The 18,005-nt window shown below is 30.8% G+C and overlaps 1 protein-coding gene across 1 annotated transcript in view; it reads left to right on the forward strand.

The window, feature by feature from the left end:
• Nucleotides 1–9,742, forward strand: part of LOC126706238 (disease resistance protein RPP2B-like) — a 26,630-nt gene extending 16,888 nt beyond the window's left edge. The window contains exons 6-10 of the mRNA XM_050405581.1: nucleotides 4,808–5,095; nucleotides 5,286–6,263; nucleotides 7,808–7,939; nucleotides 8,010–8,682; nucleotides 9,277–9,742. Coding sequence (XP_050261538.1) covers nucleotides 4,808–5,095; nucleotides 5,286–6,263; nucleotides 7,808–7,939; nucleotides 8,010–8,682; nucleotides 9,277–9,668 — 2,463 coding nt within the window. The 3' untranslated portion in view covers nucleotides 9,669–9,742. The remainder of the gene's footprint in view (nucleotides 1–4,807; nucleotides 5,096–5,285; nucleotides 6,264–7,807; nucleotides 7,940–8,009; nucleotides 8,683–9,276) is intronic.
• The last annotated feature ends 8,263 nt before the right edge of the window (nucleotides 9,743–18,005 follow it).

An 18,005-nucleotide genomic window follows, 5' to 3' on the forward strand; every position in this document is an offset into this window, starting at 1 on the left:
GTCAAAACTTTTTTAAAATGGATTATTAACCAATGCCCTAAGGATACTCGTTAGCATGGCTCATCATAAAAATAGCTATTATAATGTGTCATGATATGAATAGATTGAAATATTACATATACTAGTTAAAATTCAGTTGTGTTTTGGGAGGTGTTGATACTTGATACCATTATAAATAGTCCGTGAGCCCCTTTTTTTTTTTTTTTTTTCTTTCTTTTTTTAAGAAGAGCACCTTTGAAATGATTAAGACGGACCTAGTTGATTAAAGAACGTAACTTTCTATGAATAATAAATTTATTGATGTTGTGTTAAACTCTTATGTGTGTATTTTTAAAAAAGAGGGTAATTATCCCACATAAATCTAATTATATTATTTATCATCTTCAATATATGTAATTTTGAGAAGAATTACTATTTACATTTTGCTTGCTGCCCATTACATAATTTAGTCTATAAATTTCCAATTATATAAAATATATATATATATATATATCTCTTACGAAACAAATTTATACCTCAATTTACTCTCTCTTCTTCTTACTCCTCCAATATGTACTGATTGTATTCCAAACAATAAATAAAAATAAAATAAATATGCCTTAAAATCAATTGGAGAAGTTTCTAATAATATTGAATTGGTCAATTAATCTGCTCTGTATACTGTATAGCCAACAATGTTCTCCATGTTGAATTGGGAATTAAAAGCACAGTCTGAAGAAAATCGCAAATTTTCAAAGTAAAAAAAAAAAAAAAAAAAAAAAAAAAAAAAAAAATTGCATATGTACAACCCATCAAAATTCTTGAGAATTAAGAACAATTTGAACCAAATTCTTAAGAATCATAGTAAACCAATATAACAAATTGCATCACACGATTCACACCTAATTGGTTGAGCCAATTTCACACTCAATTGGTGAGTCCCAAACCAAACAGAATCAATCCAAAATCACAACAAATAACCATTAACTCATTATCTAAATTCTCACACACACATGCTATCAAAAAAAAAAATCTCTCACACGCACACGCTCTTTGTCTCTCTCACAACAAACCCATAGTCGAACCTCAAGACTAAACCAACTCGGCATTGGTCTACCTCCAAAACATTGACAAGGTCTTCTTCAACTGCTTTGATGCCAACGAGAATGACAGAATCTTGGTGTCGGACTTGAGCGCCATTCAACTCCCTATGATGTTGTCAAAAATTGAAGAGAGTGTTATTACATGACTAACTTCTCTTATATACACGAGGAAAATCAAGAAAATATCACTAAAGTTAACTAATTGAAACTAACAAACTAACTAATTGTAACCGCTTCACAAAAAAAAAAAAAAAAAAACTAATTGCAACTACAAAAGCACTTTTAGAAAATATGGAAAATTGATTGACAATTTCTAAGGGAAAAAAAATTGAAAGAATGGAATGTTGTTGGATCTGTGAAGGGTGTTTTTGTCAAGCTAGTACCATAAAATTGCTCATATCACAAGTGTGAAAAAAGTCTAGATTGGACAGAATTCTAATGGTTTCATTCCAGTCCAAACTTTAAGAGGCACAACCATAAATTACCATATATATATATAAACCGTTTGTTTTGAAGAAAAATATTTTCTTAAAAATGCTTTCCTATTTTTAAGTGTTTGTTTGCATGTAAAATGTGGTCAAATTTGTAAGATATTTTTCATTGATTGTAAATCTTTTATAAAAAGTTGTAAAACGTTTTACCTTTAAAAACTTGGTAAAACATTTTACAAAAACACATAGTGACTCCCTCTCTCCCATTTGGTGGCTAGGTCACCGGTCTGGTGCTCGGAACTACAGTGCTAACGACCTGTGCTGGCGGTCCGGTGGCCGAAGACGATGTTCCTACAACATGTGCCTCTAATCCGATAACTAGAGTCACTTCATTTAACAATTCCATTAACCTAGCCCCTAAGACTTCTAGTCAATCAAACTCAAATTTTGGAGACATTTTAACACTTTTATAACTCAAAGTAATGCTTTAATGAGCCAAAATTTTCTTCTGCATGCCAAGTTACAGATTGTATTAAGTTCAAAGTGGACAAGTAGGTTGTTTTCAGAAAGATGTAGTTTTGGCTCAATCATTGTTTTGGGTTAAATAAAATCCTTGGAGCTCGTTTAACCGTTTTATTCATAAACCAATTGTTTACATAATTTTATTTAGTAGAAAAATGCTTACATAATTTTGAAGAAGTAGAACGGGTAGTAGTTTATAATTGATATTAATCCACCGATATATAAATTCAAAGAATACCTTCACTTAAAAGAAGTAAAAACAAACCTAATTGAAGTATTCCATTTTTTTTTTCTTCAACAATGAAAATCGCATACCTTAATTTGGGCTCGACTCAGGAGGAGGAAGATTGGGTTTGTTTTGGCACAAAGGCTTAAATATTCTTTTTTTTTTTTTTTTTTTTTTTTTTTTTCCAGAGATCATTACATTCTCTTCACTCATTTAGTCATTTTACCTGCAATTAGGATGTGTTTTCAGCTTTTTGGCTGTCTACTCTGCTAAATTTGTGTAAGCCATCGATATTAATATTTTGGAAGAAAATTATTCAACATTCTCAGAGTATGGTGAATTTAAATAGTGGATTCTATCATGAATTTAAATAGTGAGACCCAACATTTATCTGAAATAAGGGAGTACAATGTTATTATATTCCAGGAATATTACACAATTTCCCTTGGAACAAAAATTGTTAGTGTTCTACTTTATGTGCCAATTATATTATACTATGTGTTCTTGCCCACCCATCCTTTTTAAGCTTTGGTTACTTAATAAAGGAAAAAATAGACATGCAACAAGATATAGTTGGTGTAGTATAAAGTGGAACACTTAATAGGATGTTAGAGTAGATCATCCTAAGTTTGAACGTGGTACAATTGGCAATTTAGGACGAAAGATTTTTATTCTTTTGTTCTCAAGCAATCTTAAAAGGTCAGGGACTTTTATATTTAGCATGTTTAACTTCAAACATTCCAATGAAGTTTCTCTTAGCGATCAAGCATGAAATAAGACACCTAATGTTTTTTGGTCAATCAATATATCTCTAACCCAAATTGATTTTGGATTTAGCGAGCTAATATCATTGCTAAGCTAAGAAATGGTAGTGGTTGAGCACTTACTTTCTCTCCCTCTTTTGCTAATTTTCATATTTTTTTGGTTCTATGATTGGGAAGACCCACATGTCTTGTGCAAGAATGATAATTGTATGCTTTATAAGTAATTAATTAACTCATATTTGCTTGCCAAAGAATATCACTACCTAATATTCTTCTTCCTCCCCCATGGTTTTATGATAGATTTGTACCATCACGTAATTGTTGTTCTATCTTTTCCACAGGCACGAGGCAGAATTTATTGAGCACCTCGTGGAAGTGATTTCACTCAAGTTAAATCCAAAATCCTCAAGCTTTACCAAAGACTTGGTAGGAATAAATTCTTCAGTGGAGAAATTGTTCACTTCGTATTTTGGTCTTGTGAACAAGGTTTCTATGATAGGGATTTGTGGCATGGGGGGGCTGGGAAAGACAACTCTTGCTAGAGCTGTTTATGATAGGTTCTCTAATTCTTTTGAAGGTTTTAGTTTTATTGCTCACATTAGGGAAGTTTCAGAAAAAGGTAATTGTTTTTACTACAACGACAACTTCTTAAAGATATTTTGATGGAAAGAAAGATAAACAGTGTTGATCGTGCAACTGACATGATCAAGAATAGGCTACGTCATAAAAAAGTTCTTCTTGTTCTTGATGATGTTAATCAATTGGACCAATTAGAAAAATTGGCAGGAGAGCCTGACTAGTTTGGATTGGGTAGTTGGATCATTATAACAACTAGAGATGAACATTTGTTGGTCCAACATGGTGTGCATAACATATATTCGCCTAATGTATTGAATAGTGCTGATGCTTTAAAACTTTTTTGTTTGAAAGCATTCAAGAATGAAAACCCTAAAGAAGGTTATAAGCAACTCTCTCAGGATATTGTACACTATGCTAAAGGCCTTCCATTAGCACTTGTTACTTTGGGTTCCTTTCTGGTTGGAAGAACAATGGAACAATGGAAAAGTGCATTGGTCAATTTTAAACAAATTCCACAAGGAAAAATATTTCATACTCTTAAAGTAAGTTATGATGGACTAGAGGAAACATGGAAGGAGATATTTTTGGATATTGCATGTTTCTTTAGAGGAAAGACGGAAGGTTGAGTAATAGAGTTATTAGAGTATCGTGGTTTTGATGCGAGAATCGGTATAAAGGTTCTGATGGAAAGATCTCTCATAACCATAGAAAATAAGAAATTGTGGATGCATGATCTATTACAAGAAATGGGCAGACAAATTGTCCTAGAATCACATAAAAAGCCTGGAAAGCGTAGCAGATTATGGTCTTTTGAAGATTTGCTTCATGTATTGAAGAAAGATATGGTAAGAACAATGACAAAGCTAGAACTCAATTTCAGCAACCAAGATTAAGTAGGTATAATAATAACATAATTTTGTTCTTAAATGTTCTTTAAAAAAATTATCCAATAGAAAAGTAAACCTTTTTTTTTTTTATAAGAGAAAAGTAATTATCTAGGTACTTAGAATAGACAAAGTTTGGTCAGAGGATATTCTGGATTTTATCCAAGGATAATTTGTTCTTATATAATCTTTTAAAATTTGTATGGAAAACTGAGTTGATATTTTCATCTCCTTTGACACAATTTAAAACTTGAGAATTCAATTATTCTTATCTTTTATTGTATAATTAATTTTCCTATCCTTTGCTATTGATTCTTAGGCAGCGGAAGCACTTCAAGCCATAGTCCTAAATCGTTATGAATGGGAAAGACAAGACTGGAACTTTGAAACCTTTTCTGAAGCTTTTTCAAAGATGTGTAATCTTAGATTGCTTATAATTCACAATGTGCACATCCCCAATGGTTTGAATCATGTTTCTAACAACCTAAAATTTCTTCAATGGATTGGGTATCCTTCAGAATGTTTGCCATCCAGTTTCCAACCAAAAAAGCTTCTGGAACTTAGTTTACGTGATAGCAAAATGAAATATCTTTGGAAAGGATTAAAGGTAATTTTGTTTTATTCTTTTAACTATTTTTCTATTATTTAGTATTTTTCTTTTCTTAGGAGTGGCTACACTCTTGCGTATTTGAGTTTCCTCCTTTCATTTCCTTAATTTTTTTAAAAAAATATTTATCTTATTAAAATATAAATACTCTATTTAATGGAAGTTTTTTTTTCTTTTGTGGGTTGAACAGTATTTGGACAATTTGAAATGCATGGATCTTAGAAATTCCAAGGACCTTATTGAGACACCTGACTTCACAGGAGTTCCAAGACTTGAGAGACTACATTTTAGATGGTGTGATAATTTGGTTGAGATCCACCCATCTATTGGGCAACTCAGTAGGCTTATTGTTTTAGATCTAGAATACTGTGTCTCTCTTACTGATCTTCCCAGCATGTCTAGTGAAATGGAATCCCTTAAAATTCTTAAACTCTGCGGTTGCTCAAAAATCAGGAAGATTCCGGAATTTAAGGGAATAATGAGAAGCCTATCATCAGAACTTCATTTGGATAAGACTGCTATTGAAAAACTACCCTCATCAATCGAGTGTTTGACTGCCCTTACTTTATTGAGTATGAGGGATTGTCAATATCTCACATGTCTTCCACGTAACAAGGATAGTTTGAGGCCACTTAAAAAACTTCTTGTTATTGGATGCTCAAAACTTACCTACCTGCCAGAGCACCTTCGGAATATAGAGTGTTTGGAACATGATTTGAGTCGAACTGCATTTGGACAGCCTCTAGATAGAAATGTTTCTGTGAGGAGCCGGTCACTTTCCCCAACGCTGAGTAGGTTTCCACCATTTACACCTAACCATATCTGGAGAGTATCTTTCAAGGGATGTCAATTGTCATCATCTTTGTTGACTTCTACGCCAGGAAGTTACGCGATAGATCTCAGTGACCTACAGAACTTAGATCTAAGTAGAAATAATTTCGTTTCCCTTCCTGAAAGCACCTATCAACTCTCTGAACTAAAACTTTTTTGCTTGGATGGTTGCAAAATCCTTCGATCATCATCAAATATTCCTTCAATCATTACCTCACTGGAGATAGTGCCAGAACCACCAAATGATTTCTACTGGTCATATAACAATTTCACTGTCCAGTGTTTCAACCGCTTCACATTGGCTTACAATATTCAAAACTTCAGTAATATGTTTCAGGTATCTCTCTCTCTAATCTCTATGTGTATTTTCTAAATATCACCTACTTGAGAAATTACGCTAATATTCTTCAGGTGTCTATCTCTGTCTCTGTTGTCTGTGTGTGTTGGGTTTTATTTATTAACCCCCAAGATCATGGTTTGTATATTTTAAGGGCAAAGTAGTAAACAACTTGGGAAATGTTATATTATTCCTGGAAGGGAAATTCCGAAATGGTTTGAAAAAGTGAACATATGTGATACTTCAGTTGTCCCTCTTTATTATCCTATGGAACCTACGACTTCTAATATAATAAAAAAAGTTTACATGAGCTGGTCATTGACTATCGAACTTGATTGGCTTGAGGTAGTTCAACTTCTGGTACGTCCAAAGTTTCCATCCATCACATATTACGTATATAACTGCTGAACATTGTACTTCCCTGGAAGTATCACTAGCTCTTCAATCACTTATAATTGAAACTCTTACCTGTAATTAAATCATCAAGACTTAAGTCACTTCCAAGGCTTTCATTAAATATTCTTGAAACTCAATCACCACCAGCATTGGGACTGCCATTAGACGGCGAATTTGAAACACTGCTTCAATCAGTGTCAAACCATTTGAGATATAATATAAGTGCTGAAGATTTTTTTTCCCTAGAACCATTACGGATTCAGGTGGGGGCCCAAAGGGGGCCCGGGCTCCTTGGGTCCCATTTTTTTAATTATTTTTTTATTTTATAATTATAATATATTTTATTTTTGTAGTTGTGTTCTATTTTCAAAACTTTAGGTCACTTTTTTCTCAATAAGTTTAACTAGCTTCATTCAAATAGCATCTATCCAACCCAAAAAATTAACAAAAACAATAAAAACAGGCACAATGAAAATTGTATTTTAGCAAAAAAATAAAAAACTATTAATTTTACCAGCAAAGAACTTTAAAATAATGTGTTATTGGAGAAGCTAAAGGTAAATTTTTTGCAATTATAGTAAATTGGTATAAATATCAGTTGACAATAGCAAGTTGTTAAAAATAAAATAAAATATTTTATTATGATTATATCTCTTCATTTAATTAAAAAACTCAAATTTTCTCGCTTCTTTTATTTTTTTAATGAGTTGTTTATATTATTTTAAATGAAGTGATAAAAAAAACATTTGATATTGGGTGTATTGTAAAGTTGGGTGGTAAAATAGATAAAGTAGCTTTTTGAAGTGCTAAAAGCTAAATTTTTAGCACCATCATTGTGAATGTTCTAACTTCAAAAAAAAATCGTAGTAGGCTATTGTGTTATGAGGATGCTCCTGAAATACTAATTAAAAATATGGTATGAGTTGTTTTGATTTACTTTTTTCTATTTTTTTTACAAGGGTATTTAGTCATTTTTATTCCTTTTATTTTTTTAATGTTTAAGAAAATATAATTTTATGAACGTGGCTTTTGTTTAAAGTTTACAATCAATTATTTTTTGGTGAATTATTTTCTACATTGTGGTTTACTTAATGTTTTGGTGAATTATTATTTTTATTTTATTTTAAAAAATTTTGTGTGGTTCACAGGGGCTCCTTTGTCTGGAACCATCACCAGCACTGCACGGGCAGAGCAGTTGGTCACAACTCTGGTCGCAATGGCCTCAATATAATGAAATCAGCGTTGGAATGACATTGACAATATTGAATCGTTACCTACAGGTAATCCTTCTCCTCTCTCTCTTTAATTGATAACTGAAGTGTCAAGTGTTTTTATTTTGGGGGTGTACAGGGGCTCCTTTGTCCAAAAACTGGATATGAAACTTCTATCAGAAGGAAAGAGGACGGATTTGGAATTGCATTTCAGATAATTATTCCTGGATGTGAAATTCCGTGGTGGATAACTCATCAAAGGTCAGGGAACTCAATAAGCATAGAGCTGCCTCCAAATTGGTGTAATAGCAGGTGGATGGGATTCGCACTCTGCGCTTCTTTGGATGCATCATATTCACATATTTCTGTTGAAGAGTTTGTCCATGGCGAAACATTTGGACTTAAAGCTCGTGTGATAGCCCTTGGTGATATGCCTCACTGTTATTATACCACTGAAATTTCCTGTAGCACAAAACTTGTTGCGAGGCACATTTGGCTATTGCATCTGTCTCGTGATGATTGGTTTGCTACTGCTCGGAGTGGTGAATTCAATCAGATTGAGGTTGTATTTGAGAGCTCTAGGCCAGGCTTATTTGTGCGGAAATGTGGGCTCAGTTTGGTATATAAGCAAGGTGTGGAAATGTTCACCCAAACAATATGCAGCAGTAATGGCATTACTTTTGAGGGTTGGGATGGTTCTCATAATGAATTTGACAATTTATGGAGAAACTGTGATGACTATAATGAAAATGAACCTAGTGCAATTTGCAGCTCTTCTGAGGAAATTGAAAGTTGCATCTCTTCAGACAATGGTAATGATCTTATTAAACATCCTTATGTTACATGCATGCCAAATCCTATTTTATTTTATGCTCTTTCTAGTTGTTCAGCTGGGTTATTCGCTAGCAAGTCAGTCGATTCATTTATCTTTTTCTTCTCTCTGCTGACCACGTGCAAGCAATTATCCAAACATCCTATATTTTCTGTGTTCCTAAAAATTAACTTTAGATTCTCCCGCATGAATTCATTGCAAATTGTCTAGGCCTCTACATCACCATCACTTACAAGAAGCTTAATAACTAGTAAACCTTATTAGCCAAGTTGAGAATATTATCTGCATAAGAAACACGTTCTCAAGCTTCACTCGTTGATTAAGTGCAACTAATTGATGCATTCTTGCCCTGACTGAAAATGGTCACGGGCCATGTGCAACATGTGCCCAATTCAAATTTAGAGCTGTTAAGCTATTAGACTCAGTGAGGGCTTGCTGGCATTCTGTAGACAAGAAGTTAGTTAGATTTTTAGAAGTTGAACTATTCTGTTGTCTTATTCTATATATAATGCTTTGTTTTGATAAGCATGGTAGGTGTTTGTGAAATACGTCCAAATAATGTTTTGTTTTGTAGGTATACAAATTTTATACCCAAGCAACATTAGTGTAAGCGATCAAAAGAATTGTTACTGTCCAGCCCGAGCTCCACTGAAAACAATATTCACTACTCATGAGAATCTTGGAAGAAGGTTTTGGAGTTGTGGCAAAATCAAGCAAAATGTAAGTTGCGGGTTCTTCGAATGGGAAGATCAAGAAATGTGTTCCCATGAACGAAGAGTGATATGTGAACTACAAGAACGCCTGGAGAAGATTGATAAGGATAAAGTTGATCAAGATGAGTTAGTTATACTTCGTGAAGGAAACAAAAACTTGAGGATTGCTTTGTTGTTTTTGGGGATTGCTTTGTTGTTTTCTTGGGTTGCCATTGTAATCTATCTATATTATAATTTTATATCTTCAAGCTGAAACTTAACATTTATTACTGCTAAACTCTTGTTGTGCCACCTCATTGTCACATAATTGGCCACAAAATTATTATCTTTCTTATTTATTTTTTATTACTATTTTTTTTTACAAAAAATATATAAGTAGATTATTGAATTTACACATTCATCTTAGATAGTTTTAACATTACATATAATTTTGTCTATACATATTCATTTACTTTAATTTAGAATTTCTTATTTATTCCTATTTTTTTACCAAAAATATTTAAATAGATTATTGACTTTTTTTTAGAGAGTTTCAACCTATGTTGTCCGCTCCCAATGATAGTTTTTATTATCAGATCAAGACACCAATCAATTATTGGTGTAGGCAGAGATTGAACTCCAGATATCTTATATAATTATCAGAGATTTTACCAGTTGAACATTATATATAATTTTGCATTTACATATTTATCAACTTTAATTTAGATGTTCATAACTAAATTATAAAATTAATAAAAAATTTAAAACCAAAAATAATGTCTATACATATCTATACTATATATAATAATGGAATTTTGTAATAAATTTTATAAAGCTCTTTATGCACTACATCTTTAGCATCTTTCCTTATTTTTTGTTTTGTTTTTGTTTTTTTTTTTGCAATTCTTCGTTTGTTCAACTTTTCATCTTCTTCAACTATTATCTTTTTAGTTTAATCTTTCATCCCCTCCAATAAATATTTATCTTTAAAATTTTCATTTGATTCCCTTTAGATTTTAAATTTTTTTCCTTTATATCCTTTCAAATTCTACAATTTCACTTTGTTCAACCTTTCATCTACTTCTACCCTTCCTCTTTCATCTTAATTTTCATATAAATTTCTTCTTACTTCATTTCCACCTCTCTCCCCTATTCCTTCCAAGTTGGTCATGATAAAAAATGTCAGTACACACTCTCTTTCTCCAATCTTGTTTCTCATTTGGTGGATTTTTTTTTTTTTTTTTTGTAAATTTGGATAAACTTTTATGCATATTAAGGTAGTTTGGTATTCCAATTCCTGATCACAAATTCTTTTTCTTTATCCTATTGGTTTGATTTGATTTGGGTTAATAATTAGTTGTTTTACAAGTTAGAATTTGATTTTTTTTTTTTTTATAGTAATAAATTTAGATGTTAAACTATGAAACTTAACTAATTTTTTATTATTTTTTAGTCCTTTGAGGTGGACAAAATACTCTTAATAGTTGTACTAGGAGTACTATATAATACCATTTATTCAAAGAAAAGCTAAGGTTAGTCAAACAAAAAATAATAGTATGGTTAATATAACAATTTGCCGCTAATATATTAAACATAATATTTACAAACAGTGAAAAGAAATTGCACAAAAACCATTGTCTTCGGCTACACTAACTATTCTTCATTAGTTTGTCTAGATTGTCCTGTTGTTTTCCAAATAAACTAAAATATGATAACAACACAAAAATATGACATATTATAATATATTTTTTCCCCAATTTAGATCAACATCAAACACTATTCATTAAAAGTATTTAGTGTTGTAAATAAAATGATAATATATATATATATATATATATTTGCATCAAGGAACATATATGAATTAGTTAATAATAGGATAATAAGGGAACAAACCTCTAGTCAGAGATCCTCCTTTGGACAGTGAATATATTTTTTTTATAGAAAATATTTTAAAAGTAGAATTCTAAAAAAATATATATATTCATCAATCTAAGGTAGATATACAGAGAAAATTAAAAAAAAATCAATAAAAAATGAAAAAAAAAATAGAGAGAGAGAGAGAGAGAACTTTTTTTGTTTGGGAAAAATATGTATAGAATGGGAGAAAGTGGAAAATTTATAGTAAGATGATAGGAATAAGAAGAGCCAAAATAAAGAAAGATGAAGGGGCAAAATAATATGTAAAGTTCAAACCGCCCAAGATGAATATATATTAACAATACTTTTGTTTGATTTTTCATTGATTTATTATATAAATTATAATATCAAAATTAAAATAGATGAATATTTAAAGTTAAAACCACCTTAGATGAATTTATAAAGCTAATATATTTATATATTTAATATTGTAAAAAAATTAAACGTAAAAAATGAATATTAAAAAGACTAATTATGTGGCCAATGATGTGGTGATGAGGTGGCTCAATAGGAGCATAGAAATAATAAATGTTATGCTTCAACTTTTAAATATATTTAGTGAGCTAACTAACCTATGTTTGACTGTTTGTGCATTAGTTGTCATAGCCTCAATAGTACCTACGAGATTTATACATCTAAAATCTTAAGCATAACATTTATTACTACTGAGCTCCTATTATGCCATCTTATCACCACGTCATTGGCCACATAATTATTATTTTTCTTATTTATTTTTTATTCCTATTTTTTTACAAAAAATATATAAGTATATTATTGACTTTGCACATTCATCTTAGACAGTTTTAACATTACATATAATTTTGCTTCTACATATTCATCTACTTTAATTTATATTTTTTTTTACAAAAAATATATAAATAGATTATTGACTTTACACATTCATCTTGGGCTATTTTAAAATTACATATAATTTTTCCTTTGCATATTTATCTACATTAATTTAGATGTTTATAACTAAATCATGAAATCAATGAAAATTTTAAAGCCAAAAACAATGTCTAACATATCTATACTATATATAATTGTAAGGTCACAAGTTTTGGTTCCTAAGCTTAAAAGGTAAAAGGATCTAGGCCCAAAGAGCCTAATACAATGAATTTGTAGAGAGTGGATTAGAAAACTAGGTTCTAATGAGTTGGGTAACAATTATAATGGATCCAGATGACAATAAAGTAAAGATAGACTGGTTTTATCTAAAGAAAATCATCCTCAGTACAATCCGAGGAGATCAGTTCTTATATATATATCTCTTGAATTTGATTACAAGCACAGCTCTTGTTCTTACAATGTTTTGCTCTTAATTCTCCGATCCCCTCCCCTCAAGGTCTTCTTTCTGTTTTATACTCTCTTCTTTTTTTCATCTCCACCTTCCATGTGTAGATTAGATCACTGGTGTTGATCCTTATCCCATCAGCACCTTCTTGAAGTCTTTAGGAGTAGCTGTAAGGCTGAAAATTACTATTCAAGTATCACTTCCTCATTAATGTGACCAGAGAGTTAGTTACAGAGCATTCAATGCGGTGGTAGCAGTTTTTTCTTAAATATTTTATGGCTTCCCTCTGTCTTGTGCTTCTATGATGCGTATCGTCATTAATAGAATCTCCCGGAATGTTGCCCTAGATAGCAAACCACACCTTTGGACCTCGGCTTTGCTCAACTGAGGAGGCATTCCTCCTCAAACCACCCTCTCGGACTCTTATGACCAAACCTCACCTTTTCACTCACTAATGCGGACTCCCATGATAGTGTTTACCCGTTTTCGGACTACTTATGTCCTCAGATTAGGCCCCAAGCCCAATATATACATAGATATATACTACCGGGCCTATCACCCCTATAATAATGGAAGTTTTATAATAAATTTTATAAAGCTCTTTATGCACTAAATCTTTAGCGTCTTTCCTTATTTTTTGTTTTTGTTTTTTTTTTCTTTTTCACAATTCTTCCTTTGTTCAACTTTTCTTCTTCTTCAACCATTTTCTTTTTAGTTTAATCTTTCATCCCCTCCAATAAATATTTTTTTAAAAAAATTTCATTTGATTCCCTTTAGATTTTTATTTTTTTTTCCTTTATATCTTCTTAAATCCTACAGTTTCACTTTGTTCAACCTTTCATCTACTTGTACCATTCCTCTTTCATCTTAATTTTCATATAAATATCTTCTTACTTCATTTCCACCTCTCTTCCCTATTCCTTCCAAGTTGTCAACAATAAAAAAGGTCAATACTCACTCTTTTTCTCCAATTTTGTTTCTCTTTCGTGGGTTTTTTTTTTTTTTTTTTCAGAAAAAATTATACTTTACCACCCTAAACTATACCTCAGATTACACTTTGTATCCTAAACTATTTGAATGCACAGTTTGCACCCTAAACTATGATAAAGCCAATTGATATGGGGAGATTGGAGAGAGTTTTACTTGTACTTGTACATGTGTTTTTGTCTTTTAACTTTGTTCCACTTAAGCAAAACACAAGTGCTTGTCACATGCATGAAAGTTCCATCTAAGATAACTGTAAAACTAACATCAAGGGGCAAAGGATAATAAGTGTTATAGTTTAGAGTGCAAATTGTGCATTCAAATAGTTTAGGGTGCAAAGTGTAATATGAGTTATAGTTTAGAGTGGTAAAGTGTAATTTCTCCATTTTTTTATTATTGTTTCAACCACTTTTTTTTTTCTACTAATGGTTCTTTTTGTTATTATTGATTTAATTGTCACATCACACTTGTTTATTTTTTTGGTAAATTTTTATCAACTTTTATGCATATTAAAGTAGTTTGGTATTCCAATTCATGATCACAATTTTTTTTTTCTTTATCCCATTGGTTTGATTTGATTTGAGTTAATAATTAGTTGTTTTGCAAGTTAGAATTTTTATTTATTTATTTATTTATTTATAGTGATCAATTTAGATGTTAAACTATGAGACTTTACCTTTTTTTTTTTTTTTTAATCCTTTAAGGTGGACAAAGTACTCTTAATAGTTGTAGTAGAAGTACTCTATAATGTCATTTATTCAAAGAAAAGCAAAGGTTAGTCAAATAAAAAATAATTGGATGGTTAATATAACAATTTGCTACTAATATATTAAACATAATATTTACAAACAGTGAAAAGAAACTGCACAAAGACCATTGTCTTTAGCTACACTAACTATTCTTCATCAACTTGTCCAGATTATCCTGTTGTTTTCCAAAAAAACTAAAATTTGATAACACCACAAAATATGACATTATAATATGATTTTTCCCTAATTCAAATCAACATCAAACACCATTCATTAAAAGTATTTAGTGTTGTAATAAATAAAATGATAAAATAAAATAAAATAAAATAAAAAAACAACAACAACAACAACAACAACTTGCATCAAGGAACACATATGAATTAGTTAATAATAGGACAATAAGGGAATGAACCTCTAGTCAAAGATCCTTCTATGGGCAATGAATTTTTTTTATAGAAAATTTTTAAAAAGTAGAATTCTAAAAAACAAATATTCATCAATCTAAGGTAGAGATACAGGGAAAATTTAAAAAAAAAAAATCCAACAAAAAATGAAAAAAAAAATTGAGAGAGAGAGAGAGAACCTTTTTTGTATAGGAAAAATATGCATGGAATGGGAGAGAGAGATGAATTTATAGTAAGACGATGGGAATAAGAAGAGCCAAAATAAAGGAAGATGAAGGGACAAAATAATATGAAAAGTTAAAACCGCCCAAGATGAATATATATTAACAATATTTTTGTTTGATTTTCCATTGATTTATTATATAGATTATAACATCAAAATTAAAGTAAATAAATATTTAAAGTTAAACCCGCCTAAGATGAATTTAAAAAGCCAATATATTAATATATTTAATATTGTAAAAAAATTAAACGTAAAAAATAAATATGAAAACGACTAATTTATGTGGCCAATGACGTGGCGATGAGATGGCTCAACAAGAACATAGCAACAATAAATGTTATACTTCAGCTTTTAGATATATTTAGTGAGCTAAGAGCATCCCCAGTGAAGTTGCTAAATTGACAAAAAAATCAATTTAGCAACCAACTCTCCAAAACTGTGGCTGCAGCAAAGCAGCTAACGTTAAAAAAAATTAACTTTGAGCTACAGTGGGCTGCTCAAAACTTAAAAACAAAATATATACATATATATATATATATATATATATATATATTTTTTAATGTAGAGTGTTAAAAAAAGAAAGTATTTTAATGTATTGATGATTGTGATTGTTAGTTATTGTGTTAGATATATTATTTATTGTGTTGTTTATATTATTTTAATGTGTTGAATGTTAATATAAAACATTTGCTGTAGGGTGTATTATAAAGTGAGCTGTTAAAATAGATAAAGTAGTATTTTAAGTTGCTAAAAGCTAAATATTTTAGATGTTTTACTGTGAATGCTCTAACTAACCTGTGTTTGACTGTTTGGGTTTAGATAGCATGTTGCTGCCTATTTCAAAAGCCTTATTGATGTGTTGCATGTGATGCCTAAACAGTCTCAAATGCAAACCTAAACAGAAAATCCTGAGTCTCACGCATGTTCACAACTGGTTTAGTTACCAAGTGAGGTTTGGGTTTAGATAGGTTGTGTGGATTACTTGGTTTAATTAAGTTTAACTCTATTAAGTTGATTGGGTTTGGCATGGGAGTATTTTCAGGATGTAGTAATTATTTTGGGGTGGCGTTTTAGCCATTACACAATGAAATATTTTACGAATCAAAAGATTTTGTTAGGGTTTAACCGATAATTTATAGTAGAGGGGGTACTAGCTAGCTTTGCTCATTTCAAACCATAAAAGGAAAAATTGCTTGGTTTCAAAGGTTTGGGCGATTATGAATTACAGGGATAAAGTACTTAGCAACTAATTGGGAATGATTTAGACAATAAACAATAAAATATTTCAAGAATCAAAAGATTTTGTTGGGATTTATCAAAGAATTTGATAATAAAAGGGTATATTGCTCATTTCCAAAACATAACAAAATGGAAGAAATTACTCTATTTCGAAATTTAAGGGGAGAATTGTTAACTACCCCAAACATAAAGGAAGGAACGGGCTTTCCTCCCCTTTATATGTATAAATATATATATATATATATATATATATAGAGAGAGAGAGAGAGAGAGAGAGAGAGAGAGAGAGAGAGAGAGAGAGAGAGAGAGAGAGAGGTGAAAATTTTATTTTGTTTTGTCCCTAAAATGAAAAATTGTCATTGTTTTTATAATAATAAAAAAGCAAATATAATATTATGTATATCACTTCTGATATGAAGGGACAAATAAATATCAATTTATATTAATTACAAATTATTAATATTATAGAAAAAAAAAATATTTAATGGAGTAAATTTAGTAGTATTTCAGACTTTTAAAAACTTTTTTAACGATGAATTTTAGTTGGACAAAATTGAAATTTTTACTTAAAAAATTTCCAACATTTTTCTTGTAATTAATCAATATGATGAGGATGAAGAGTATGCAATTGATAAACTTACCAGTCACCGGTTGGTCCTTGGCCCAAGCCACATCTCATCTGTCTTTGATTTGGTTGCCTTTTTATTTTTGCCTTTATTTATCATTAAACAAACATAAAAAGAGAAAATAACAAAAAGTGACTGCATTATCAAGTTTAAGAACGCAGTGGGTCAAAGTGAGAGGCTTTCACACACACAGCAAAGAGCTAGAGTGAAGGGTGTCGGAGTCCAGATTCATGCCATGCCACCCCAGGGTTGTTTTTTATTTAGTTTAATTTAGTCCTCGGTGATATGGTAGGAATCAAATTGACACATTTAAAAGGTTAAAGACTAAATTAAAATACAACGTATTAAGAACCAAACTTATATTTTACCCAAAATTTAAAAACAATTAATTAATGACATGAAGAAAAAAAAATACCCACAGAGGTGCATGTACTTCATTTGTTTTTGGAGGATATTTTTTTAATAATTATTTCTTTTCATTTCTTTTTTTTTTTTTTTTTATGAAAAATCTACTTATTTCCTGTGTTTGGAAATTGGTTGCTTCCTAAAAATAAACTAGAATTTTTTTTTTTTTTTTTTTAGTTCAAAATCATTAATATTTTTATAAGGAATGATTGTACGCAGGGCGGAACTAAAAAAATGTGTGGGACATTTTTTTTCATTAGTGGGCTCTTTTCTGGACCTAAAATCTCTCTCTCTCTTTTTCCTGAATAAAATTTCAACTCAATGAGCTTTGCTTTTCTTGATTATTAAGCAACTTTAATCAAAGCTATGCTTAACGCTTAGCAAGCAGACATTTCGCACCCTCTCCATCTCTGATATTTGGGACAAGTCACAACTCCACCTTTCCACACAGCTCCTGCAAGAAGAGATGTAATATTTGAACTTCCAGGGCTGCTTGGTATTCTAGTAGAAGAGGGACTTCTAGCAATTTCTTCCAACTTCTAGCCAACAGCAACCTCCAATAATCTTCAACTCACACAGCTCAATCACATTTGGTACCCAGTTGCCTATATTCACCTCAGAGCTTTGACTTCTTTCAAGTTCACTTTCATTATATAGACAAATCTGATTACAACCAAACAAGCATAATCCATTTGAAAAAATAAAAATAATAATAATAATGTCCTTTCCAGGGTTTTTCTTTTTTTTTTTTTGGGGGGGGGGGGGGGGGG

The sequence above is a fragment of the Quercus robur genome, chromosome 11, assembly GCF_932294415.1.
Source record: "Quercus robur chromosome 11, dhQueRobu3.1, whole genome shotgun sequence".
NCBI classification, from domain to species: Eukaryota; Viridiplantae; Streptophyta; class Magnoliopsida; order Fagales; family Fagaceae; genus Quercus; species Quercus robur.